Consider the following 27,298-nt stretch of genomic DNA (forward strand, 5'->3'; position numbering starts at 1 on the left):
GGAGACAAGGAGCTCGAGAGAGCTGAGACAGAAATGACTGATCAACAGAACCAGACTCAGCAGAGAGATTAACATACAGTTAGCAAGAATGCATAGAAACAAAAACAGAAACCCTAAAACTCCAAACCAGATCAAACCAAAATCCTAAAACAACTGCTGTGTTTTTTTTTCTGACTTTTTGGCTAAATTTATATCACTTTTAGGTTTAAGCTACTTTCAAGATATGTTTGTCATGTTATTCAAGGTTCAAACAGTAAAAATACATGAACCTCTCTAAACCTACTTCAACCTTTATTTGAAGCAGAAACAGACTGACATCTTTACAGCTGTTTTGGGGGTTTTTTCGGTGCTCATAACAAAGAGAAATAATGTCTTTCCTTTTCCATCAATGGATAAATTCGGATTTCCACTGTAATCAACAGTTTAGAGTTCATAAAATCTAAATCTGTGCTGAAAGTGCGCAGCCCAATCCCTAGGAGGCAGGTGAAAATAAAAACGGCCGGATGAGATTAAAGAGGAAACGCTTGGTGACAAAATGTTGATGGCACATAGTCAGCTGAGGTCACACACTGGATGAAGCCAGGCCTGTGTGTGAGCAGGGCAGATGTGCTGGCAGTAAGTGGCTCATGACATGCTATCTAAGCTCTCCAAGACCCTGTTGAAAGCGTCTCTCAGTCTCCCAGAATGCTGAGCAAACAACAGCCAAGCTGTAGCAGCCAGCTGTATGTGGAAGAAACACAGTCAGTCATTTCTATATTAAAGCAGGAAGGGATTCTTCCATATATGGGCATTATGTGTTCACAGGCACAGATACAGGTTGAGGTTACCAAGCTGAAGGCTGGCATGTTGCTACTGTCTCTGGCTGAATCCCTGACAAATTACTGAACATTATTTCATTTGATTTAGTTTTTTTTATTTCTTTCACCCAGTCATAAATATGAATAGTTCATGTAACAACAGAAAGAAACATAAACTAATAATATCTGCACCATATTCACATGAAAATAAAATGAGATATTCAAACTCTTACAAACTTCTAAATGAACAAAAAATAAACCAAGAATTCACAACAAAACATTGGCTTAGTCAACATCAAATCACTTCGTCATGATTATTTCCTAATTTCTCACTTTGTACATAATTTTAAAAATATTTTACTGAGCTCATGAAGTTTCAATAAGCTTAATTGTATAAATATTGCATTGTGGGATCTCCACTCCCACTTATGACAGCTCTCTTATGTAAAAGAAAAATCAAGTCTACATATGTTTTACATTTACTACTCCACACTTCCACACAATATGTCAGATATGGAACAAAATGTGAGTTAAACACAACATACATTATTTATCATTTAAAATATTGTTAAAATAGTTTAGGATATTTTAACTTTTATATGATCTTCTACATGATTACACAGCTGACCTTATGACAGCCCAATGTGAGTTATGTTTCCTAATTCATATCTCTGCTCAATGACAGAGCATTGGGACCATACTTAGAAAAAATAAAAATAAAACTATGAGAATAAAGCCATAGTATTATGAGAATAAATTCATAATATGGTAAGAATAAAGTTGAAAAATACGAGAAAAATGTTGTAATAATATGAGAATAAAGTCATACAATTACAATTATCTTATTCTCTTATGTTTATAGATTTATTTTCTGATATTGGCCCTAATACTCCATCGTACTGCCCAGCCACAGCACCTGCAAAGTCAAATTTGTCATTTGTACTTCTAGAGCCAGGATCCTCTACGCTCCCCAGGATGTTTATGAGTATCCAGGACAACAGTGACAGTAATACCTTGAGTTAGAGTGTGGCTCCAGAATAGTTGACAGACCTTATTTTGAAGAAACACGATGATGAGAGATCTGCTGTTTTACAGTGTGAATAATTTATTTCTCAGGAATAACAAAGATTGGGAAACAGCATTGATATTCTGGGTATTTATTCACTTTATTTTCTTCTTCTTCTCTTCCTCTTCCTCCATGGTGGGTAATGTAATGAGTGTAATGAAAACTGCAGCTCTCTGAAAGGAACGCAGTTATTGAGCTGAACTATGATATAAGTAGGGACACGTTTGTTCATGATGTCCAAGCATCAGATGTAGAGAGGTATATCGAAATTTTGACACACAATTGTTGGTACTGTTGACCTTTACTCACTGTCTGGACTGACCATTGGTCACTCAGACAATGGTCAGACAGACGCTAGTGAAGGCCCCACATGGTTGGGGTGAAGTCGAACGGTTGACGCAGAGTCACATAGTTTTAGGACATTCATTTTCACACACTCCTTTTTGTTGGGGCTGCTGTAAACATGAACACACCCACCAAATTCTGAGCAATCACACAATATTTTCGCATGGAGAGAGGGGGGGCGTAAAGTTCACTATAGGGGCAAGAAAATGAGGATGAGAACAAAATGACACAATTTTCGTCACGTGACTGCGACAACAACTGCTGACTACGTCAGTTGGGCCCGACCATGCAGAGCCCTTATTAAGTCCTGATGCCGTACATATGTTACTTTATGCTCCTCTCCTGTCTAGAAGTGAGCTAACTTTAGCTTCAAGTCAAACCATTATTTTTCTGTGCTTAACTATGTTTATGAATCAGAGTATTTTATTTGGATTTTCTCTATTCATCGGAGATCTTCGGCATTTCAGTTCCACAATAAGGAAACTTTTAAGATCTTGAAGTAAAAAGTCAACTAAATGCATCATCATCCCTGACACCTTCTTCATGTAAGAGGACAACTAATGAGGCAGGGACTACAGCAGATTAAAAAAAAGAGACGTTGACCAGAGGGAGGCTGTTTGACTCCACACCGGCCGTCTGCAGATGGATAGTTCCTGAGTGATGCAGTAATGCAGCACGTGTGTTTCCACAAGGAGGGGTCACACTTCCACAGAACACAGAGCCAATTCACCGAGCTCCCTACAGTCGGTTCTGTAACCGTAGTTCAAGCTTCCTGCCAAAGTAAAGGTTGCTTTTAGGAAGCGAATGAGAGCAGCTTTGGTGACGTCTTGGTTTTCATGTTGACGCACATGAAAACACATGAATCCAGTCTCACACTGGATTCATGAAGGCTGTTGTGTAAAACATAACAAGTCAGCTGCCAGGGCTCAAGTTATCTGCAACATTTCTACCATAACTGGTAGCAGAGGCATCTACTGTGATTCTCTAATAAAATGAGTTTTTCTGTTTCATGCACAGTTTGTGTGGAAGAAAAACAGCTGAAAATAGCAAACAATATCAGCTTTCTTCACTTCAGGTGCAATAAAGTTTGAGAAAAAAAAAAGACACATCACAGTTCTCAGCTGTTGAGCATGATTCATACATTCCCACTGCAGCTCCTCTGTGACTGAGTTTTGCTGTTTGAGGGATAAACTGATGATCTTACACAAGCCGTCAGTCTGACAATAGTTTGTAACGACCCAGTTCTCAGTCTGAAAGTCTCAGTTTGAAACAATGACACTGTAAAAAATAAAGATTACACCAATATGAAAATCCAGATTGCATCATGTTCTTATTGATTTTTAAGCATTGGATTAATATATAGTGTCATCTGTAAATGTCTCCTTGTTTTGTTTGCTTTTATTTTATTTTTTTTTCTTGTTCATTTTTTTGGCATTGTAATTTTGTATCACACAATAAAAAGAAAACTGTAAAACATCGATTGTTGCAATTTAATTTCTTTTTTTTCATTTTTTTGTTTTTCTTAATATAAAATAAGGTTTAAATTCTCTGACAGAGTGAACAGTAAGATAACATGAAGATGTTTTAGTTATGACTGTTTTTGGTTCTATAGTTGCTTTAGGTTATCATATCAAATAATTAAAATCTATGAAAGATTCTGATCTGTTTCTAACTGGTAGTAGTAACATTATTTTGGAGTAGCCCAGCAGGGGTCCTGACTTCTGGAAGAAAAGGCCTTCTAATTCATAGAGCTGAAACTCATTTACAGAGAAAAATCATCAACATATTAGAGGAAACATGTAAAAAGCTGGTCAGGAATTATGAGAATATGTTGATTAATATAATCCATACAAATGATTTCCACTGATTATTGAGGAGAGTAATGATACTTCTATACATGCCATTTATTTCTAAAATTGTTTTCAAACTGTACCATAGTACAGACATTGTACCTGTGCTCATTGTGTTATGTTCATTTTGTGAGATGTCAGTCTGATTTCCTAGATATGCATTTATTGATTATACAAAATAACTTTCAGTCTAATTTAGCCTGGAGGAGTGAATGACTCCAAGCTCTACAATATCCGAAATATAGATGCAGTGTAGGTTCTGGAGAATAGGAGAGTAAACAGTGTTTAATAGTGTTTGATGTTGTACGATTTCAATAAAAAAGTATTTTTGAAATCCTCAGGATTATCTATTATTGATTAATTTTAATTAATTAATTAATTAATTTTAAGTTTGGTAGATACAGATGTTCGGTCGGGACGCATCATGGAGGTTTCAGAACAATATAAATTGTAAAACATCTGTGGGACTTACTCATCTCTGAGTTTCTGAAATGAATTTAGATCAGCATCACCTGATCCTGAGTGTGTACACAACTGCACACACTCAGGATCCATCGCATTACTGCACACAGTTTGCAGTGACTTCAAGTAGTAACAGCTACAAGAAACATCAGACAATAACAATATCGGTCTGAGTTCATTGCTTTTTCACCGCCAAACAGTACTCATGGCTTTTGGAATAAATATTGACATGCTTTATGTTGTCTAATTTCATGACGTTCATATTCATCTGATTCTACATCAGAAGGTCTTCAGACTGTAGAGCAGGAGATGAGAGCAAGAGGAAGAAATCAGAACCACAGCCTTTTCATAAAGCTGTAAAAGTTTTATTACAACGTCTCGACTTTAAACACAAATCAATAAAACACCGATAATGAGATGCAGCGCAGATAAAATGGATGGAACAATGATTACATAAAAATAAGCCTTTGCACCACAGATATATCAAGTACAGTAACGACAATGTAGAAAAAATATTTCAAAAGGAGCATGAAAAGGTTTATATCTGTTATTTCTAGACTTCAGAACACAGATCCCAGCTGTGCAGCATGTGGATGAAAAAAAACCTCATGATGGAGAAACTACAAGAATTTTTACGGTCAATTTGTTGCACTGATTTTGAGTTGCACCATGTCGAAACACATACAGTGTGTATCAAAAAACAAACAAACAACAACAACAACAACAAAAAACTAGAAATGCACCATAAAAGACTACATGGTAACAATGTTTCAAATTCATATTAATGACAGGCAAAAATCTGTAAACATTAAGAATGATGATAATAATGGATAAATCACCTCTGGCCCAACAGCCTTTACTTAATCACAGTCCATTCATAGTAAAAGTATGCAATAAGTTAAAGTCAGATGGCTTCATAATACATAGCTCATGAATAACCGGAACAGCACACATTGCAAATTTTTAATATTCCATTTTTACCTTTGTGTGCATTAATGTCCTATTTTCACCCCGACTACATAAAAACTCTAAAGAGAAAACAAACCATAAAAACAACTATGCGATTAGAATATGAAAAGATAAAATTTGCTCTATATATTATAATTTCATATTTGAAAAGTGATCTACTTTGATATTTTGGACTTGTTTTAGATCTGCATTGGAACTGGCCTGTCAATGTACAATCTGCATGTGTTTCTGTGCAGGTAAGATAGTAACTGCTCACAACCTTTCTGCAAATCACCACCTTAAAAAATCAAAACATTCCTTTAGGACTTAAAAAATAAAAATCAATCAGTCAGACTGTATAAAAGGATCAAACAGGGCGTGTCTGACTGATCCAGTACTTGGGTGTTTTATGAGTAACTTATCCTAAAAGCATTAAATAAGGCACCAGTGCAACTGCTCAGCTAACTCATATGTTGTTGTTGAACACACTCTCTCTGGTGTGCATCACAGCTCCCTCCATGGCCACACCCAGGCTGCCAAATGCATGCAGAAAGATTACTTTATGGAACATGCAAACTTTATGTTGTTAGTGCACTCCACCTGGTAATTTGTGGTAAATTGTCCCAGCAGCTGCAGGCACCAGTGCTTCATAAACTTCTGGAACTCCAGACAAAATCAAAACAAGATAGACACATGTTCTTTTCCTGGCCCATAAAAACTCGAATAACAGTCCCTCAGTCTGATCACAGTGGCACCTTAATCCTTAAAGAGTTAGATCAATTTATGTCATGTTACTTCATCAAATGATGAAATGAAGACTGAACTAACGGCCAAAAAACACATCACATCTGAATCACCAAAACATAATAAAACCCATTCATGTTCAATCATTAGTAATTCTATTCCAGTCTAAAGCAAAGTGTTCAATCAAATGCTTAAAGGGGCAGTTTTATGTAAAAATCTACGTTTTAGAGCTTTACATCATGTTATAATGTTATTCCCCCATCAAAAACATACCTGGGGTGTCATCTTAATTCATTCATGCATGATTGAAAAAAAAAATCCCTTAATCTCCATGGCAACCATTCAGCTGCACAAGACACCTGGGTGGACCTAGCCCCGCCTTTGAGACACAGCTCCTCCTCTGAGCTGCAGTTTCCACCTCACAGAGCAGCCCTCCCTGCAACTCCCATCACTCAGCTCCTTCCGACTAGCCAGCAGAAATTAGCAAACACCTGGTAGAACTGTGTATCTACTGACCTCATCATAGGACCAACGCTGGTAAAAACGTTGTTAAAGGGTTAATAGAGGAGCCATGTTGTGATGACTTCCTGGAGGTGGAGTTTTTTTTTTTTTTTTTTTAAGAGACAGAGGCCCAATTTCAAAGCCTTAAATTACAAAAGTCAAATTTCTTTTAGGTCATATTTGATATATTGAGCATTTTTATAAGAACTGAAGGCAACATAGTCACTTAAATGTGCCTGGAAAATACATAATACTGCCCCTTTAAATGATGATGTACACAGATCTGGCATAACATTATGACATGCTTGCCTAATAGTGTGTCCGTCCCCCTTCTTCTGACAGAACACCTTTGACCAGAGGAATGTTGGATCCCTCTGGACCACAGAGGTGTGCTGTGATGTCCTGCACACCAGCAGTAAACTGAGCAGGTGTCAGAGGTGGAGAACAATCCTTCCATTTGTCCAGCACAACCTGCAGATGCTCAGTTCTATTGAGATCTGGGGAATTTGGAGGCCAAGTAAACAACATTGACTGAAGCTGTTCTATTGTTGCTGTGTGCCAGGGTGCATTGTACTGCTGTAAGGACCCAAAGTCATCTGGAAAAATCGTTTCCAACCTGCCTGTTGGACTGGACTGAAACATCCTCAACTAGGCATCACTTTGAATATTAGTGGTTCATATGCTATGCAGTCTTTCTGATACTAGTAAAGTAATTTATATTGACCAAATTCAAAACTTCATAACAAAAATGGTAGTTTCTTGGTGTGCTTTTACAAAAATCGTGTTTTCTTGTTCTATAAAAGGTAGAGTGAGAGAGTCCTATCATCCACATACAAAACCCTCTGCAATGTTGTGACATATTTAGCAAAGTGTTCTCAGCATGAGCATTTTCTAAAACTTAAAGCAACAAGAAAGAGTGTCAGTGACTCAAGTTGTTCAACATTGTATGAAAACTGAAACAATCGCTGAGTTAAGAAAAAAGTGAATCAATCCCAAGTGTTACAGTTAATATCCTATAGTTTTTTTTTTTTGTTTGTTTTTTTGTTGTTTTTTTGGAAAATACATGTTGGCACATCTCACATGTTGTTCTTGTGAGACCCATCAATAGACAGGCGATCTAACAACACTGCCTCTGTCCATCGATGCCTCTGGACCAACAAGGCCAGTCTGCATTGATCTGTTGCCTTCACGATTCTGGAACAAATCCTCAAACCCATTCAGTCATCGGGGTGATCCCTGTGGTTCGCGTGCTTCTTCTGCCGGAACAGCTGCTGAACTCGGGCCTGGAAGGGGCTCCAGAGGCTCTGCAGGATGCCGTAGCTCTGCTCCTGCTCCTGGCTCTGATTGGCCTTCCCTTGGCCGTTGGTGTGATGGACGTGGTTCCTCTTTTGCTCTTCCCTCTGGTTGCCGTAGTGCTCAACAATCATTGAGTGGTGGTAGGTCGCAGCTGAGAGAGACAGATAAAAAAAAAGTGTCAGCAGGATAACTGCTGCAGGCGTTCAGTCCCATTCAGAGCTCACTTACGGCTCATGCAGGTGATTTTGGGCGTTTCCCACTGGCCGCTGGCGCAGCAGCGGACGGTCGGGGTGTGTCTCTGGATGAAGCCCTTTTTGCAGTGATACCTGACCAGGGAGTTGATCTCATAGCGGGGCTTCTTTGCTCCAAACACTTCAGCGTGCTTCACTAAAGGCGGCTGGCTGCAGGCCACTGCAGGGTCAGAAACAGAGAGCAGCTAGAGTGACGGACACGTTCTGTCATCAGCAATGGACGGTGCAGCGACAGGTAAACAGAACTCATGAACAGTCTTATATGTCATGTGAAGAGAGATCAGTATGAACTACTGGGTGTTCAGTCATTCTTCCATTCATGGTGGTGAGCTTAACACACTCTGCGCCTGTGCTCAGACACCAGGGGGCGCTACAGAAAGACGTTCAGCGAAGTTCTGAACACTGAGGGAACTGAAAGGTTTGACATGGGGTTGGAGCCCACCTGTTCCCTTCTTGCAGGTGAAGGTCAGGTGGTAGTTGCAGGGCACGTCGTTCCACTGCCCCCCCTCATGCCAGATCATCACCACGCAGTCCTCCCCAGACTGGAAGAAGCTGTCCGGCTGGTTTGGCCTCCAGTTGTCATATTGCTGCCAGAACAACGTTTCATTTTAGTGACGAACAGTCAAACAATAATCAGACACTCAAATTTCACTTCAATTATACTCAGACTGGACTTTTGAAATTCAGATCTTGTATCTTGTACCTGCTCCTTTTTGAGCAAATTATGAAAAATTGCATACAGTGGGCATGATCATTTGTTTTATTTTTTATTTTTTACTGTTTTTACTTTTTGTCTGTTAGAAATAAATAAACAAACAACCAACCAACCAACCAAACAAACAAACAAACAAACAAACAAATAAATAAAATGTCCAAAAAAGTAAAAATATTGACTTTTGAAACTGAGAAATTTCCCTGATTTTTTTATTTTATTTTATTTTTTAGAAATTTTCTGAGAATAATTAAAACATTTCTGGGGGGGTTTCAAGCAAATTTTCAGCTTTTCAAACTCAGACATTTCCAAGTGTTGTAGTTAAAAAAATATCTGAGTTTTTGGTGAAAATGTACTCCTCCTCTTTTTTTTTCCTCCATCAGTCCTAATATGCTGATATTACTGGAAAATTATTTATTTTCCAGTAGTTTCTCACAGGCTCATTTTTCTTAGAACCATCTAAATGGAGAAAGGTCAGCATCTGATTCTTTCCTCATTCTGCCAACCATACTTAATGAATAAAAGAAAAAGGGTACAAAATGTACCCAGAAGCTTAATGAGTAAATGAAAACTGGAAGTTATTGCATAGTAACTGCTCTCTAACATCTGCAGACTCTGCAGGACTGAAGCTGCAAAACAGCAGCAGCTACCATCACTCTTCTTTTTCCTCACCAGGAGCTGGATGTATTTCACTGAGCCACCAGACGGTGGCGCTGGCGAAATAACCCAGAGATCAGGGGTGGAGAAGCTGAAGCCTCATATTGGTTGGGATAAACAAAGAGGTTCCTGTATTTTGGTTCAGATGGCGTCGGTAGTGAGAAGAAGTGAAGCTGCAGGTTTAACGTCTCTGGGTGTGTCCTCTTCGTCAATGATGACACATCAAAACAACAGTTTTCTTGTTGCTCCCATCAACTAATCTGGCCCAGATGCACCCCAGTTCTCCCAGAACACACACACATGAGCAGCACACACACGTGTGCAGCTGTGTTCAGGTTCCATGTCAAACAAACACAGGTCTGCCGTCAGGGACTCCGTGTGTCACCGTGTCGCTAGGTCATCTGTGTAGCAAATATTTTACCGTAACTCAGCAGAGGAACGACTCTGTCTGTTGGTAAGGTAAAAAAAAAAAAAACAAGTTAACGTTTTATGTTAAAATTCTTAAACTGTTGATGTGTGCAACAGTCTGCAGAACTGTGAAGAAAGAAAACCTCCATGGTCTGTGTGTTTACATGAAGGTTAATGTGCAAGCTGCTTATAATAGTAATTTACAGCAAATTTCTGTGTTTCTCCAGCATGTGATCTGTTTGTGTGTGCGTGTGCGTGCGTGTGCATGTGTGTTTTTTTTTTTTATAGCCGTAATCAGTAGATTGAACAGTATCTGATCACCTTTACCTAAACATCCTGAGGCGCTTTGGATTTCTGGAGCAGAAAATCAGTTTTAGATTCAGATTAACTGCCTGTCAGAAGCAGAATCAGTTAATTGTTTCAGCCTGCTGGAATATGAACAGTTGATTGTTACGGTGTGCTTTCCCTGTGCGCAGTGAAGCTCAGTCTGCCTGGCTCTCTTGCAACAAAAAGAAAAAAAAAAAAAAACCAAGGCACAACTAATAATTAAGAGTATTTATTTTAGTGTTAAAGGGGCAGTATGATGTATTTTCCAGCCACATAGTGCTGCTTTATGCCGCAATCAAGTAACTTTGTTACCTTCAGTTGTCATAAAAATGTTGCAAATATAACTTAAAAGAAATTTGACTTTGTAATTTAATGTTTTAAAATTGGGCCTCTGTCTCTAAGAAACTTGCTTTCTCCAACACTCCACCTTCAGGAAGTCATCACACCATGGCTCCTCTGTTAGACCTTCAACAATGTTTTTAGCAGCGTTGCACTGAGCTGCAGTCCCTATAATGAGCTCAGTAGATGTGCAGTTCCACCAGGTGTTTACTAAATGCTACAGGCTAGTCTGAAGGAGCTGCTCTGTGAGGAGGAAGGTTTAAAGCTGCAGCTCCAAGGAGGAGTTTTGTCCTTGTAGGCGGGGCTAGGTCCACCCAGGTGTTTTGCTCAGCTGAATGGTTGCCCCGGGAGATTGAAGGATTTCTCAAACATACATAAAAATCAAGACAACACTCCAGGTATGTTTTGGATGAGGGAATAACATTACAACATGAAAAAAGTCGATTTCACTTAATATTGCCCCTCAAGTTTTTTGTTTCAGCTATTTCATAATTCTACCCTTTTTCACTGCTAATAAAAATCAAAGCGGAAGTTTAAAATTTGCTCGATCCAGTCCACTCTGATCATTGAACCCATCACCCCGCCATTATCAGCTCACCATTGGATTTCCGTCAGTCCACCTGAAGTCTCTCTCAAACATTCGGTCATTCAGGCCGATCCACTGGTAGTCACTGCCCAGACCTGCAGAGGGATGGACGGACGGACGGCCTGGTCAGTGAAGCTGAAGAAGCAACGCAGCTCTGCCTGCGACAGACTCACGGTTGACAAAGATCTGCTCCTCCTGCGACAGGATGCTGGTCAGGTGGCCCCCGTGCAGACGACACTCCCTCTCCGCAGCATCCCACGTCCGCCGATGTTTGAAGTATTTGTAGCAGTGGGACTGAAACTTGGCCCAGCCGATCCCACACACCTCAGTGTCTGCACACACAGAAACACAGCATGCTAACCCCCTAACACACACAGTTCTTATAATTCTAGTATACGATTATGAATTCTCCATTTCGTGGTTGCATCCTCGATATAGTTTAGATGCATTTCATTTACTCAGTAGTGTTGTATCTGGTTGGTTTCTTCATTATAATTTGTGTTTGTCAGTTAGCCACTTAGCTACAGTATCATGTATTTTACAAGGAAATGTTCATTAATATGCATTGTTGCAATTTTAAAAATAAACTGTGCTGAATTAGAAGACAAGCTGAGGATGCTGCTCACTTTGCATGAATGAAAAAGGTTTTATTCTGTTGAATGTTTGGACTGTCCTGTTTATTATGGGGCTAAACCAGTCATTGTCTTCAATAATGACGATTAGTGATTAATTTTCACTAATCGTGATTAGTGATTAGTATGATTAATCACAGCCCAAGATAGCTTATTTTTTTGTATTGACTGACAACACAAGATAAAATATAAAGGATCAAAGATATGAAATGTAAAAGAAGTGCAACAAAATATTATTTCATCAACAGATGGATTTCATTTTTTTCTCTGTTACATAAAAAGATGTGACATTTAACTTATCCATATAATGACAAGTTAAATGTAAATGTATGCTAAACAATTAGCTTTTGAATAAGACTGTTTTCAACCATATTTGTGTTTCTCTTTTTTCTTTTTTTTCCTGCCACAAATATAAAGAACAAACTGACAATCATCCAACAAGTAATAATTCCATATCCATGAGTCAGGGTTGCCTGACTCATGTCATATCATGTCACAAAAAGGAAGTGAATGTAGTGAGTCAACGACACAACACAAGTAAATGTCGCTACGTGTTCGTCCAGGAAAGCGAATGCTGAAAGTCTATGACTCAATGCAACCTGATGGGTTTCCTTAGAAACTTTTTAAACTTTGAATAATTAACTGAGCCTGATAACTAGGATGCCTGTGTAGTTGCACTGAAATGACTTTTTCATAAAACGCCTTGAGGCGACATTCATTGTGAATTGCTGCTATATAAATAAACTGAACTGAATGACAATATTTTTAAATTATTTTTACAAAAACTTTCTTTTTTGCAACAGAAAAAGTCAAACAGCAGCTCTGCTCGCCCATCACTGGGACCAAACTTTGATGAAACGTTAAACTCCGGCTGAGCACGAATGTGGAGTTCATGCTCAGCCGAACTCCACTTTCGTGCTGAGCACATGGCGCAGCTCATCTCACACTGCCTGTGGCCGTGTGAGATGAGCTGCGCCGTTCTGATATGTTGCATCGCGAGGGTCGCAGGAGGTCAGCCTAAAACACCTCCTTGTCTCCTGCATCCAGGAGACGTGGTGGGAGGCACCATGTGGCAGGAATGACTCGGTGCCAAGCAGCTGCAAAAGCTTTCTGCTAGAATAATACAGCAATTATCTGTTTTTTTTCTTCCTGATGCTTTCCACGATGATAACTCTACAAGAGGACATCTGTGTCCCTGTCGCTGTGTCCACCACCTTCTTGAAACAATGAGGAGGAATTTGGAAGTTTCATCTAATGCTACAAGCAACACATTTATCTTGCAAATGGATAAACTGTGCAGACAAACATTTTGAGGCTGGGGATTTCCTCACCCCTCCACTCCTCCACCCTCCACCCACCGCTCATAATGAAACGGGAAGCAGTGTAAATAATGAGGGCTTCAGCAATACGCCCAGCTCACGAGATGAGAAGATGCTGCATGATGTTTGGTTCATGAGATGAGATGAGATGAGATTTCACTGGAGCTCCTCTGCTGGAGGCAGAGATGGACATCTGGCCAATACAGCAGCATGCTCAGTGAGACTTCTGCTGAAGCTCTACAAGGATGAATCATGGTTTCTGCTGGATCAAGTTGAATTAACATGCTGATCTTCACAGGCTGCATGGATGAGCTTCATCAGTCAAGAGGAGTCTTGTGCAGGGTTACAAAAGTTTAGTAAAAGTTTGTTATAGTCTAGTTATTGTAAGAAACCGCATACCTGTTGAAACTGAAGGTTTGACATATTTTATACTTATCTCTGGTGTAGGGGGTTTAAGATTATCTTCAGATTAGCCGCTACATTTTTCACACACTCTGAACACTGTCATGCAGGTACTACATGACTTTTTACCAAAGGGTTTATAAAAGCTGGACAGCATGAAGAGGAGCGGACAACCCAGGTGTGAGACAAGTGAGTGAGAGGCCGTTCACTTCCGACTCTGAAGACGAAACCTTTAGTGGCTTTAGTGTGAAGCGGCAGGAGGAAGATAAAATGGCCATCAATAGATTTCATTTTCTTCAGGGACAGGAACGGTTCGGAAAAAGTATTTACAGTAAGTTGCAGCTGGTATGTATTTCATTAAAAGCTTTAAAAAAATGTGTAAATATGTCATGCTACAACATCTTATAGACAAGTGTAGCTATAGATAGACTGTTTCATTGTTTTCGAAGTTAGTGGGTGTGGCTTCAATAAGTAATGACATAGTAAAGATTGTGGTTTGTATATTTCTACATGAGGCTAAATTCAAAGGGGTTCACAGCCTATCTGAACCTGTTTGTTCAAATAGGCTTGTTGTTTCTTTGTCCCATGACGCTAGTCTAGTTCTTTTAAAGCAAATCTTGAGATACCAACAACAATTTGCTTCAAAAGATTGCATACCTAACTTTTGAAAATACATGCACCTTTCCTCCAGATGTGAATCAAATGACTTTAAACTTTGCTTTTAAGTTAGATAACTTCTAGCCTGCAGTTTCACAAATCACTTTAGATTAGAAGTTGCATGAACAACCCTTTTACATCGAGATATAATACATTATAATCGAAGAAAGAATGCAACTGGTCTGCCTGAAATTAGTCCAGTGTTCAACATACTCAAGCTTATCACCTTTTTAAATTTACTCAGTGCTCATTTGGATACAGAATAACTCTTGTAGCTGAAAACCAGCCGTCAGTTCTGGAAAATCAGAATCTCGAGCGCCTCTTGAGACCTCTTTCAAACCTGGATGGAAGGCTGAGTAATGACAGAAGAATTGGACGGCAGGCTGAAACTAATCTGCAGAGGAGCCAACGCCCGGTGCTGGACATTGTCCAGCTGCACTCACAAATGTGTGCACAGCTCATACAGACCATAGACAAGTTGGACTTAAGTGCATGTGCACATCGGCGTGTGGCAGAAAGCTGGAATTGAATCCAAAACTTTCAGACTGTAAGACAAGTACCTTACCCACTGACTCAGTCAGTCCATGTGTTCTTTGAAGTCACCAATAGAATGATGAAATATTACTGTACATCACCCTGTACCAATGCCTTCAAATATGGAAGTTAAAGACCCAATTAGATCCTTCAAAAGCTTTCATCCCTCATTCATCCTGCTCTTATTTTTGTCCCATCTTAGCCAGCAGAGAGATGGAGAGGAAACTTACATCCAATCCAAACACAAAAAGTGTTGTGAAATAATATTTACATTTGGTGCTCTGATTAATGTGTGGATGGATAAAACGAACTGTGATTATGTTGAATGTTTTGTTAAAGGTGATAACAAATCAGTCACCGGTCAGGGTTAGGTCCATAAATTTGCTCAGCTTTTGTAGCCTGGTAAAAAGCAGCCCCTTGTTCTACACTTTGCTTCATGTCTGGACCCTAAGCTAATGAGAGATGATCGCTTGCTACAGGCGTGGACTCTGATTAAATTTAAAATTTTACCCAATTGCTATGGTGACATTTTTAATACGGCAGTTCAATGCTAATGAGCTTACCAGAATTTGCCTGTGGTGTGAACAACCGTCCTCCACAGTGAAGACAGAAGTGCCTAGCTGAACGAGTGGTTGTTAATTGATATTTGGAAGCATTGCCAATGCTTACTGAACGACTTCGTTCACTTCCTCCGCTGCCATTGAAAAACTACAGGCAGAACACAATTCTAAAACACGCAGAAAGTTGACGTCATCGTTCACAGCTTCTCCTTTTGTTTGCTGATTGACCCAGTTGAAATTCTACTGGAGAAAGTCCAGATGGATCACTGAAGTAAGATTAAAATCGTGCAGAATTGTGTAGGAATGCAAAGGTCATGGTCAGATACTCGAAAGAAAAGTTCTAGTTCAAACCTCAAATTTACTGACCTAACACTTCTTTCACAGAGCAGACAGCAGCATCAAAAGCCTGTTTAGGTGTTGTACTCGACCTTGTTCGCAGAGCTGTCCTGTGTAGCTGGGCAGGCAGAGACAGGTGAAGGAGTTGACCCTGTCCAAGCAGGTGGCTCCATTCAGACACGGATTAGAGTTGCACTCATCTACATCTGCAGACAAACAACACAGGGCTTTATTATTACACATCATCAGTCTCTCAGCATGGGGATCGAGTGGTCGGCTCTCTGTGTCTGGGTACCCGTTTCACAGCGCAGGCCGCTGAATCCAGGTGCACAGACGCAGATGTTCACTGGGCCTTTCTCGAAGCAGGAACCTCCATTCAGACAGACATTGACTGAGCACGGCAGTAGGTCTGCACACATTAAAAAGAAAGGATGGAATAGTTAGCTGAGCTGTGATGTCCAGCATCTGTTTGTATGCAGCTACATGTACTCAACTGTTCCAAACCTTATACCTTGAACATTCACAGGGCTGGGCTCCACAGAAGGCTCTAAATCAGACCTGGCCTCTGCCTGCTCTGTGATTCCACTCTGTACAGGGGTCTCCGGGTGGGACTCCACCAAAACAGGGGAGCTTTTACTGTCATAATCCACAGATTCTTCATTTGGGAGAGCATTAGCTGAAGGATCATGGATTAGAGCCCATTGGGGGGTGGAGAGCGTTGTCTGGTCAACAGGTATAAAAACTGCAGTGGTTGGCTCATCCCACATGCTAAGTGTGGAGCCTGTGGTGGATGGACCTGAAGTATGATCAGAAGTTGGAGGTGAAGGCTTGTTGGTGACAGCTGAATGTTTCTTGAGATCTGGTAAAGTGACAGAATAATACGTAACCCTGCTGGTTTTGGAGTATGTGTCTTGTGTTTCTGTTGTACTTTGGTGTCCAGGAATCAGAGGTGCCACATCTGGTAAAACAGTGGCACTGACCCCTGGAGGCAGGTCAGCCGGACCACCCTGATCCCCTGAGGCCTCGCCCTCTCCAGATATCTGCTCCGCACCTGAGCCTGTTTCTTGAGCTCCTTCGGCAGTCTCTGCAACTCCGTCTGTTTCTTTTATGACTGTTGCGTGTAGAGGCTGCTCAGTGTGAAGGGTGGGGTGAATTGATGGGGGTGTCTTGGCGAGACTGGGTAAATCTGGAAGATAATCATCTTGCCCCGAGGCCTCCTCCTGTCCAGAAGCAGATCCTTCAAAGTTGCCTATCTGGGTATCTGTGGACATTTTCTGGGACTTTATACCTGGGGTAAAAGTTGGAGGTTCTCTCCCTCCTATCTCTGCCTCATCTGTCATCACACCAGTCAAAATTGAAGCCAGAGTGGGAACATTTCCATCTTCAGAACGTTCTTGCAAAGCCTCAGCATTATTGTCCGCTGTGCCTTCATGGTCAATGTGAGTTGGGCCGGTCTGGGAAACATCATGGACAATAGGACCTGGCAGTGTTGTAGATTTTATTGATGAGACTGTAGATGAAGATGTGGTGGTGGTGGCTGCTGCTTTTTCTGGCCCTTCAGATGAAGTAGTCTGTGGGTCTAGGAAGACTTTGGGGGCTAGCTTGTCATCAAGGACTGGAACAGTAACACCCTGTTGGTCTGTATCTGTTGGAGGAGTGGTCTCATCGAGGGTCTTGTCTGTGTGACTCTGTAAGACACTGTGGTCTAAAGGATGCACACTTAGATCGTCTTTGTCCCCCATGTCCACCTCCACAACATAAACGGGAGACGCAGTCTCAAACTGATCCCCTCGGGCTTCTTCTGGAGGTTGTGGGCTGAATGACACCTGGATGGACAGAAGCAAATAAAGAAGTTCATGAAGAAGAATATTGGTCACCTAGATTTGCTCAAACGGGTCAAACTTTCACTGACATCACTGTCAGACCCTAACAGGAGGCACAGATTCATGTGTGGATATTTGTTCTTCTAACTTGCTGAATAGGAACGAAGACTTTTAAACTTTCAAAGTATAAACTGATGAGCTTTAAAATTAGTTGTTTGTCCAGCGGATGACCTTGTTTGTTTTTTTACAGCCAAAACTGAGACTCGCATAACTTTTGCAGTCTGGTCCTCTCAGAAGTCTGGCTGAAGCCTCTCCTGGTTCAACAAAGTCAACTAGTGGTGTTCTACTCATTTTGTTACCTAAAAAACAGAACTGCTGACTGCAATCAGCTCCAACCAGCAGAGTGCACCAGCTTATAAATAAAAAAATAATAAACAGCTTGATGAACGTAGAATGTCTTTTAACTTGACAAGGTCAAGGCCTACTACTTTAGCTGATTCACTCAACCTACTTTCAATGACAGTAGAAATAGTATTAATAGAATTATTACTGCACATCTACTACGACAGATAGAAAAGGAGAAACAAAGGCTGGAATGACAGACAGTCTGAGTCATCAGGTGATTGAAGTCTCCTCTGTACCTCATGTTTTCCGTTGACAAACCGGATCGTCTCAGGCAGGAGTTCAGAGTCTTCATTGTTCAGAACAGCCTCACTGGATACCTGAGTGAGTCCGGAGATTTGTGGCAATAGAGGATGGGAGCCGTTTGATGGCTTGTTCAGGAAATCCAAGACTCGACTCACTGGAGGCAGAGGAGACAGAACAAGCTTTAACAGAAACAGACACACTCTGGTCTGACGTAAAAACCTTTGTATACTATTTGTACCAAAGTGTGGGCCATGATGAATATGACGAACCATGGGTGTTAAACTACAGTTCTCGAGGGTCCTTGTTTTTCGTCCTTTCAAAGTATCTGTTTCAACACACCTCAATCAAATAATTATGTCATTATCAGTTCTCTGAAGAATTTGGCAACATGCTGAAGATGCAATTTAGCCATTAGATCCAGGTGTTTTACACCAGGAACACATCCAAAGGTTGTCCACATTTTCCTGCTTTTTACTGCTTACAACACTTACCAAACTGTAGGACTCTCATATCATTTATAAGTTGCAAAAATACTTAAAGGAAATATTTTGGTGTTATTGGGTACCAATGTATCTACAAAATATAGTATCGCCATCATCACATTTGAATTTGTGACACAATTTCTCTTGATTACAGGTTTGGACTTCAGAAAGGTCGATCCTGAATTTGCATCGTCAGCCATTAATTTGATTTGAGGTGTGGAAAGTGGTAACATTTTTTATTTAAAGGGGCGGTATTATGTAAAATCAACTTTTTGAGTGTTCCATCATCAAAAACATACGTGGTGTGTTGTTTTGATTCTTTCGTGTATGTTTGAGAAATCCTTTAATCTCCCATGTCAACGATTCAGCTGTGCAAATTTGTTTTAAGTCATATTTCATATATACAATATGTTGATAACAACTGAAGGTAACAGTCACTTGATTATGCTATAAAATGGCACTATGTAGCTGAAAAACACATACTGCCCTTTTACTCTGGGAAAAATGTGCTTCTGAAATCAGCTTATGTTGTTCTAAAATATATTATGCAGAAGCAAGTACAGATTGGAATGGAAATAAAACGTGTGAAGGTTCTGGTTGTCCAAAGCAGCACTATGGGAACCAGCCTTACAGAACCGCATGACATGTTCTATTACGATACAGACACGGTGTTCTGGACTTTATAAAGACTGTGTGAGAAGACATTTTGTGTGTGGCTCTTCTTGCCTGCTCAGAGGTTTAAACATCGGACCACTCTGTATACGGAGCATGCAGAGTGACTTGCATGAAATGACCACCTGGACTCAAGCAAACCCAACATGCTTCCAATATCAAACTCTGCTGATGCCAGGGATGCAGTCTGTTAAACCTTCAATCACTGTTTTGACATCATTCATGGTTTCACAGTTTTTATACAGTCCAATCCAGAGGAGAATGCAGAAAGACCGTTCTCCCTGCCTCACACATGTCAGTTGATATATGTGTGAACTAAATTAAATTGAGCTAAATTTTATATTAAATAAATTAAATTGAAATTTGGTGTAGGTTCTATGCTTTCCATTAGATTATGTCACTTTCAATGCCCATTATTAATGTACTTGTGTATCAAAATACACCTAAACAGGACTTATTAATTCAGTTTAGTAAAAATAGCAGTTTAATGTGTTTGTCCGAGAGTGTATTTTTCATCTTTTTACTAAACATTGTTCATGGTCCAGCTGTTTTTGTCTCCAGATTTTGGTCATCTTAAAACAAGATAACCAAAATCTGGTCTTTTTTCTTAAAAAAAGAAAAAAGTTGTTTTTCTACTTATGTAACTTGTTGAAGAAATCTCACTGCCGTCTTTCAGAAGGCTGTAAAGTATTTTTTTGTAAGTTCTAGTAAAGAAACAGATTGGCCCCCAGCTGCTCACTTGGAATCATATTATGAGAATAATCTTTGAAAATGTATCCGTTTGTTTTCTCTTCTGTTTGCCGCAGATTTATTGAGTCTTCTGTTTCCATGCAGTCTACGGATCAGAGTGTTTACTTTGAATCCTGCTGGAGAAACACTGGTTGCTAATAGTTCTCTGAAATGTATGTCCTCTAATTACTGCATGCAAACTGTGATGAGCACAGTTGAAATAAGATACTAACATAAATTTATAAAAAGAAACCATTTTTTCTCAGTGATTGATGTAAATGAAACCATTTACATCAATCAGGATTACCAAACTATGTCTCTCTGCTCAATACCATAACAATGAGAGAAAACTTTTCATAGAGAAGTTTTTTTTTATTTTGCTTTCTTGAAAGACTTAGGGTTACAAGAACTAAATTTACGTTGCATTAAAACAATTTGTTTAAATCCAGAAGATTATGTCAATCTGATAAGTTAAATTACAAATTTTAGCTGTGTTCTGTGTGTACGTCTTGTTTTTAAGTGCTTGTTTTTGGACAGTGTCCCTGAGGATCTGGAAAAACAGCTAGAAATAAAATATAATTATTTTATTATGAAATGCATCTGTGGATGTATTTTAAAGACACGCCGTCTTGAGTGACATCATGTAAAAATTAAAAATAAATGATTCACCAATGATGACCATTGTCATCATAGGTGAGAAATGTAAGAATCAATCCGGGAACAAAAGCCTTGTAAAGATGCTGCTGAAGCATCTTTAGACCGATCCATAGTGAAACCGATCCGATATCAATATCAGTATTCAAAATCGATCTAGAAAACAATTCTAGATTGGCTATCAATGACAATGTTGGCGATGCATAAGTACAGATCTATTCAGTCTAGAATGTAGAGTTATCAAGTAAATTTTTAATTCAGTATATTTACATCTGTTTTAAAAAAAAGAAACACTCTAAGTCAATTCATCACAGTTTTTCAAATTCAAAATTCAAAAATACCTTATTGATTCCAAAGGGAAATTAAATACTACTTAAAAAATCATTATCAATTGATTTTTCAAGGAGTTATTTCTGTATCAGATCGGTATCGGTTGATTCAGTGCCTCAGATATTTGTATTGGGAGTAAGTAAAAAAACAGCAGATCAGTGCATTGCTAGGTTGTACAATGTATTCAAATATACTGTCATCACAACATTGATCTGTGTGATATTCATTATGTAAAGGGCTGTTTTGAGTGCTTTAATTGTTGGCTAATATTTTCCTAGCATTATGAACTTGTATTTTTCAGGCTTGTGTAATATTCAGGCAATTAGAGTCCAGCAATAAATACTCACATTGGAAAAGAATGACATTGCCTAAAGCTCTGATTATGAAGATGACAGAAGAAAATAGGCAGATATCGCAACTGATATCATCTCAGTATTTACCAATATTATTACAACTTCAACATTTTTTAACACTGTGTACCGCTAATTCTTAGACATGTCCTGTGGTGTGATGAAGCTATAATTAAACATCTGACCATAACGATTGTTTTTGCTCATGGTGGAAATCGGCAAAGTCTGCAAATCTAAGAAGAGCAGCAACTGTGAAGCTCAGTGGTGGCAGCATGATTCAGAGGAGACATTGTTGCAGGAGGGACTGGTGCGCTTCACAAAATGTACATCATCATGAGGGAAGAATAATATGTAGAATATCTTAAGAAATCAGCCAGGAAGTTGAAGCTTGGGCAAAAATGGGAAAATTAATGTTATTATGCATGTAAGCATCTGAATTTAAAGCAGCAGAGGTGGAAAAACAAATCCCTAAAAACCTTTCTGTAACAAATTGTTTTGGTAATCCTAACTGACATAAAGCAGGAAAAGTTTAGTCTGAATTAATGTTGTCATACAGTGAGGGGATAAAAAAATCTCTTTCATTTTTTACATTTATGGAAATGTGTGGTTTCTGCTGTACTTCTTCTGCAACCAGCGTTGCCCCACAGCAGCTCCTTTCTGATATTGATTTAAAGCAGCCACAGATCATAAACAGTTTCTGGCCTCTGTTTGTTATGATTAAGACCCACCACTGCCAGCAGCTGCTCTGAAACAATGCATGCTTTTGTCTCCTCATTAGGATTTTATGTTCAAAATGGGAGAAAGGTTGTGGGAAGTTGGGTAAAATTCTGCTAGGAGGGATTCAGACTGACATCCGAAGACTAAAAGAACGCCATGCCTACGACTTTAAGAGACCAGAAAGAGTTTCTTGATAATTCAATAGCTTTAATTATGTCAAAGTTTAATGAGACGCAGGCTTTCAAAACCTACATAGGCTTATTACTTATGTGATAAGACAGCTAGAACTGCTGAGGAGAAGCTAAATCACACACTAACCTGTGTGTGTACAGTGAGGTGTGAGCACCGAGTACTTTTCTTATTGAGAGATACTTTTAGACTTTCTTTAAATGCATGCAACAAAGCTCTTCAAAGTTTCCATAAACACTTTTCAGATTAGCTTTCTTTTCTCAGTCAGGTACACAAATATAAAATCCTTAAATTTCAAATTACCTTCTGTGAAAAAACTCTAGAAAAGCCCCAAAGTTTACTTTCACTCCGCCTTGCTGGTACTCAGGAAAAAGCCCAAAGTGTCCCTTTAAAATCTGTAGAATCAGTATTTTTATTTAATTTCTTCAACTGAGCAAATATGCGACAAGATTTATCATATTTCTCACTAAACAGCAAAGGTCGGCGTCATGGTTCTGTGAGCTGATCTTTGGGTGATTTGTTTAGTTTAGCCTTGGGACGCGGTGCTCCATCAATCTGCAAAATCCACAGATCAGAAATAAAATGTTTCTGAATTGTTGCAAGAAGTCGGAGGCGTTTTGATCCCACTCTTTGTTCGTGGCAGAGTTCTTGGGCTGAATTGCAAGGAGGCCCACTCTTTTGGATGACAAACAATCCCACATGTATTGTATCAGGATATTTTATGTTTGCATAATACTGAATTCACTGAAGACCTTTTGTTCTCTGGACAAATGAATTTCCAGATGCCCCCAAAGGATTTGGATCAGTACCTCCTGAGGAATTTCAGCATGCCCTTGAAGTTTTTCTCGGATAGTAGCAGAGTGCCGTTCTGGCCGAGCGAACAGACCCACTCAGAGTTACCTGCTGCCAAAGCTGAGCAAGCTCTGTGCTGGTGGTAAATAGGACCGGACAATAAAACAATAACAGTATTTATCACGATAGATGTATGATCAAGATCAATAGATAAAACATCTGATAGAACATTCAATATATAAAATATTCACAGTAGTCCAATCCAGAACCACACAGCATTGTGGGAGATTTAGGCAATGGAAAAGTTTTAGCTGCTCAACCTCTCACAGCCAGCAAATCAAAGTGAGTGGTATCAACTAACTAAATCTTTGGTTACCTAGCAACAACCTAGAAACACCCCCGCCCCCTTTGAACAGAAAGTCACCTGTTTAGCTACTGGTTGTCTTCCTTTTATTCTTTGATTGATACAGATTTAAACCTGTCTGATGACTGATCAACATGATGCTGAGTCGTCATGGCGACTGGCTGGAGCATGAGGGCGTGGCAGAATATTAAATTCCAATCCCTTGCCATTTGCCTGTGGTTGGCTCTAGATCACATATAGATAATCTGATTTGCACCAAGCTGAATATGAATGACCTTTGTCGACCTCTAAAGAAGCCAATTTTATTATATTGGGATCTGACTTCAGTGTGCCCCCTAGATTATTCCAGCAGCGATATCTCCCTGACACATTGTCCAATCTGCACCAGATTTTTTGTGCATCATCAGCAAACACTGCTGCACACATTGGTGTGGTACATTAATGGCATCACTGAAGCCCCGTCCATCGAGAGAAGACACTGAAGATTATTGGGTGACTTCTCCTGCTTCCCCAGCTGTAGAAGTTTAAAACAGCATCCACTAATTCTTGATAATCATATGACATGCTCAGAAGCCTGCAGGAAGTCTTAGCCAATACTTCACCACAAAACTGGAAGTGGCAATAACTTAGCTTTCAGCAGAACTTGTAAGAATCGCCGCTGGACTCGTAGTGAACAGGATGGAAGAGGCTTTAGAGGATCTGCTGGGCGGTACATGTGGCTGTGATGATGTGAAAGTGTCAACGACAGTGTGGCAGAACCTCTGCTGTCGCCTTGAAGCCGAATTGGCACTGAGCTGCGAGAGCCACCCACTGCTGCTTGCAGATTTAATTTGTATTTGTAATCTCTGATCTCCGTGTAATTTTAGAATTAGTGCCTTCAAAATGCTTTCATCGTCTTAACATTTTATATTTGAGTTTAATTTTACCAGCCGGGTGGTTTCCAGAGTTGTTTTCACCCAGTAAAGCATTTTGAAAAGCGTTTCTGCTGAGTTGGGAGGTTCTCAGATGTGAGAAAAAAGGCTGTAATGCTTTCCTCAATAAAACACGCTTTATTGTGTGATTTCATTCAATTCTTCAACCACAGCTATTATAAGGCTGGAGTCAAACCCATGTTGTCCATTGGCAGTTGTATATCCATCACCCTTGCGTGCTCCAGCTTCCTAACATGGTTTGATTTACTTGTTTATCGCTTTTATTTTCCATCAGTGTTTCCTGTTGGAGCAGCTGTATGCAGGACCTGCATGTCTGCAGGAAAACGACAGTAAAGCAACACCCAGAGCGTTTAGACCCCGACACAAAGATGGCCAAGAGTCAGCATGTGATGATTTGGGAGTGGGAATGGGATGGGAAATAACAAGCTAATAGGTGCTAATAAAAGCATAGAGTGGAAGCGCTGAAGGACAGAGAATATCGGCGCTGACTGATGAGTCTGGACTGTTTCTGCCCACCTCAGCAGCTGACAGCCTCATGCAGACACTTTATGGCCTCTTTCAACACGGCCCTGCTCTCAGGTGTCATTTCACCTGGAAATAAACATTTCCTCTGCTGTGCCTGATCTCTGTGTGGATATTAGCACTTTTTCCTGCTCTTGTGGCAACATTTGAGGGAGGACAAGAGACCGTTTCCTTCATGCTGTTGCTATTTAGCCTGAATGATGGACTGGAAAAACAGAATCTGGTGCAAGAAGCCGGTGAAATCTAAAGAGTTTTTTTTTTTTTTTTCCGTAGAAAAGTTAAGAAAAATAACATAAAGACAGCAAATCCACAAGAAATGCAAAACAACCCGGAATATAAAATCTACACTCCAAGATCAAAAATATTACTAATTGTGAAAAAAAATGACTGTGCATGTGATTGAGCATGTGCATGTCCACTGAACAGGTGAAGTGATATTTCTGCATGTCCATGTGACAGTCAGCGGGGGCTTTGTGGTGACAAATCTACGTTTGGCTTCTACACTGTCAGTGGTATTTACTAACCTGACAAAACATCCTGTGCAGTCGGGCCATGTTGTCATGACGAGTCAATCTGATTTGTTATTGGTCTCAACATGAAAAGTCATCTTGCTGTGCTGTCCAGCCATGTTGTTATGACTGTGGTGAAGTTGGGTCTAAACATTTCAGAGCCTCCAGTTCATATGATCTCGTGAGTCTAAAGTAATGCGGAAACTGGTTTTAGTGGGCTGGAAAAATCAGAAACATCCATTTTCATACCGTTTTAGTGCCTTCGATGTTTCATATTTTTAAATTATAATTTTTTTTTTTCACCAGTTTGCCATGTAAAGTTTTGACTCTAAATCAGTTCTGACTTGTATGCCTCCTCTGAGAACCTACTGCATTACTAATAACATATTTTACTGTTAATATTTTCAATGTTTTCAAAACTGACTTCAATATGGTCATAACAACAGTGAGGCAGCTTTACATGGTGACAGTCAGCAGCAAATCCCAAAGGCACAGCAAGACAACAGGCACAAAGACACGAGGAGAAACTGAAACAACCAGCTCCAACGGAGCAACATGATGACAGTTCATGTACAAACATGGAGAAATGTTTCGGCCACATTCGGACCCCTATACAGACAAATCTTTGCAAACCAGATAACCTGTTTGCAGGTCACAGTAGATAACTTGAAGCACTTAAGCAAAAGGGTTTTTTTGCAGGTGTAAGTAGAGTTACAATAAGTCATCAGCATCTTACCTGCAGCTGACTGGTCTTCCTGATCGTTCCCTGAAACCACCCGATGATATGAAGGTAAGTGTGAAAAAAGAGAAAGAGGACAGAGAGCAGGTTAGCTTCTCTGACACAACAGTTTCAGTGCAGACATCATTACTGAGATGTTCTCACATTATTTTTATAAACTTTAAACTGGACAATGGTGTTTTTTTATACAAAGAACTTAAAGTGACCACAGCACATCCTCGTCTCAGGTGGTAAGGAGTTTTGTTCATGACTGAACATAAGAGTGACAGTTTTCTTCAGTGACCTACTTTGGATTCTTCATGCAAAAATTTTTGCAGCAGTTTCCCTCATGGTGAGCGCCCAGTGACTGCAGTGTGGAGCAATTTTTACGTGTTTATGACGACTGATATCCCTCACTTTAAATCTGATTATGTTGCATTGAGCTTCATTTTATGCATTGTGTTTTTAACTGAAAACTTGAGTCTCCAACTCTCAAAACTTATAGATTAAACTGAGGTTTTCTCACATTTTTGATTGTGAGTGAAAGAGACACGCTCAGAAACTACATTTATAATCTATTACACCTATTAGTTTTCTCTTAGACCATCCTATAAGTAAGTATACTTAAGATTACAGTACAGATGTTTTTAATTTTCATGACTCAAGAATTTGTCAGTTAATATGAATGAATACAGAATAATCTAAGTGTAGCGAGATATTGCTTGTTCAGCTTTGTCTACAACTTCAACTTCAAGTATCTGGTAGTGGAATAACAGTAGACAAAACAAAAGAACTCAGCTCAGATCCTGTTTGTGCTGCCGGAGGAACAACAGTGACAACAATCACAGAGTCAATTTTGGGTGACAAAAGCATCAAAATATGTGAATGGGAGCAGCTGTTCTGGAAATTATAAATCACAGTTTGAAACTGATGAAATCTTTTACTCATTATGACCTAGATATTCTGTATATTTTTACACTTTATTTCAAACTATGAACAGTGTTCAAGTTGGAGCTTTAAATCTATTGCACCATGTTTAGGTGGGGCGTTTCATGGCCACTGTAGATAGAAAAAAAAGTGATTTTCTGCCAAAAATACTCAAAGATTTTCTAGAAAAATCATAGATAATTACTGAGCT

The 27,298-nt window shown here is 39.6% G+C and overlaps 1 protein-coding gene across 1 annotated transcript in view; it reads right to left on the reverse strand.

The window, feature by feature from the left end:
- Window positions 1-7,733: 7,733 nt before the first annotated feature.
- Window positions 7,734-27,298, reverse strand: part of vcanb (versican b) — a 32,787-nt gene continuing 13,222 nt past the window's right edge. Inside the window, exons 8-17 of the mRNA XM_016664099.1 lie at window positions 26,179-26,208; window positions 18,194-18,354; window positions 16,241-17,555; window positions 16,025-16,138; window positions 15,822-15,935; window positions 11,463-11,621; window positions 11,302-11,384; window positions 8,703-8,847; window positions 8,238-8,420; window positions 7,734-8,160 (exon numbers count right to left, since the gene is read on the reverse strand). Coding sequence (XP_016519585.1) covers window positions 7,931-8,160; window positions 8,238-8,420; window positions 8,703-8,847; window positions 11,302-11,384; window positions 11,463-11,621; window positions 15,822-15,935; window positions 16,025-16,138; window positions 16,241-17,555; window positions 18,194-18,354; window positions 26,179-26,208 — 2,534 coding nt within the window. The 3' untranslated portion in view covers window positions 7,734-7,930. The remainder of the gene's footprint in view (window positions 8,161-8,237; window positions 8,421-8,702; window positions 8,848-11,301; window positions 11,385-11,462; window positions 11,622-15,821; window positions 15,936-16,024; window positions 16,139-16,240; window positions 17,556-18,193; window positions 18,355-26,178; window positions 26,209-27,298) is intronic.

This window comes from Poecilia formosa, unplaced genomic scaffold (assembly GCF_000485575.1).
Source record: "Poecilia formosa unplaced genomic scaffold, Poecilia_formosa-5.1.2 Scaffold467, whole genome shotgun sequence".
NCBI classification, from domain to species: domain Eukaryota; kingdom Metazoa; phylum Chordata; class Actinopteri; order Cyprinodontiformes; family Poeciliidae; genus Poecilia; species Poecilia formosa.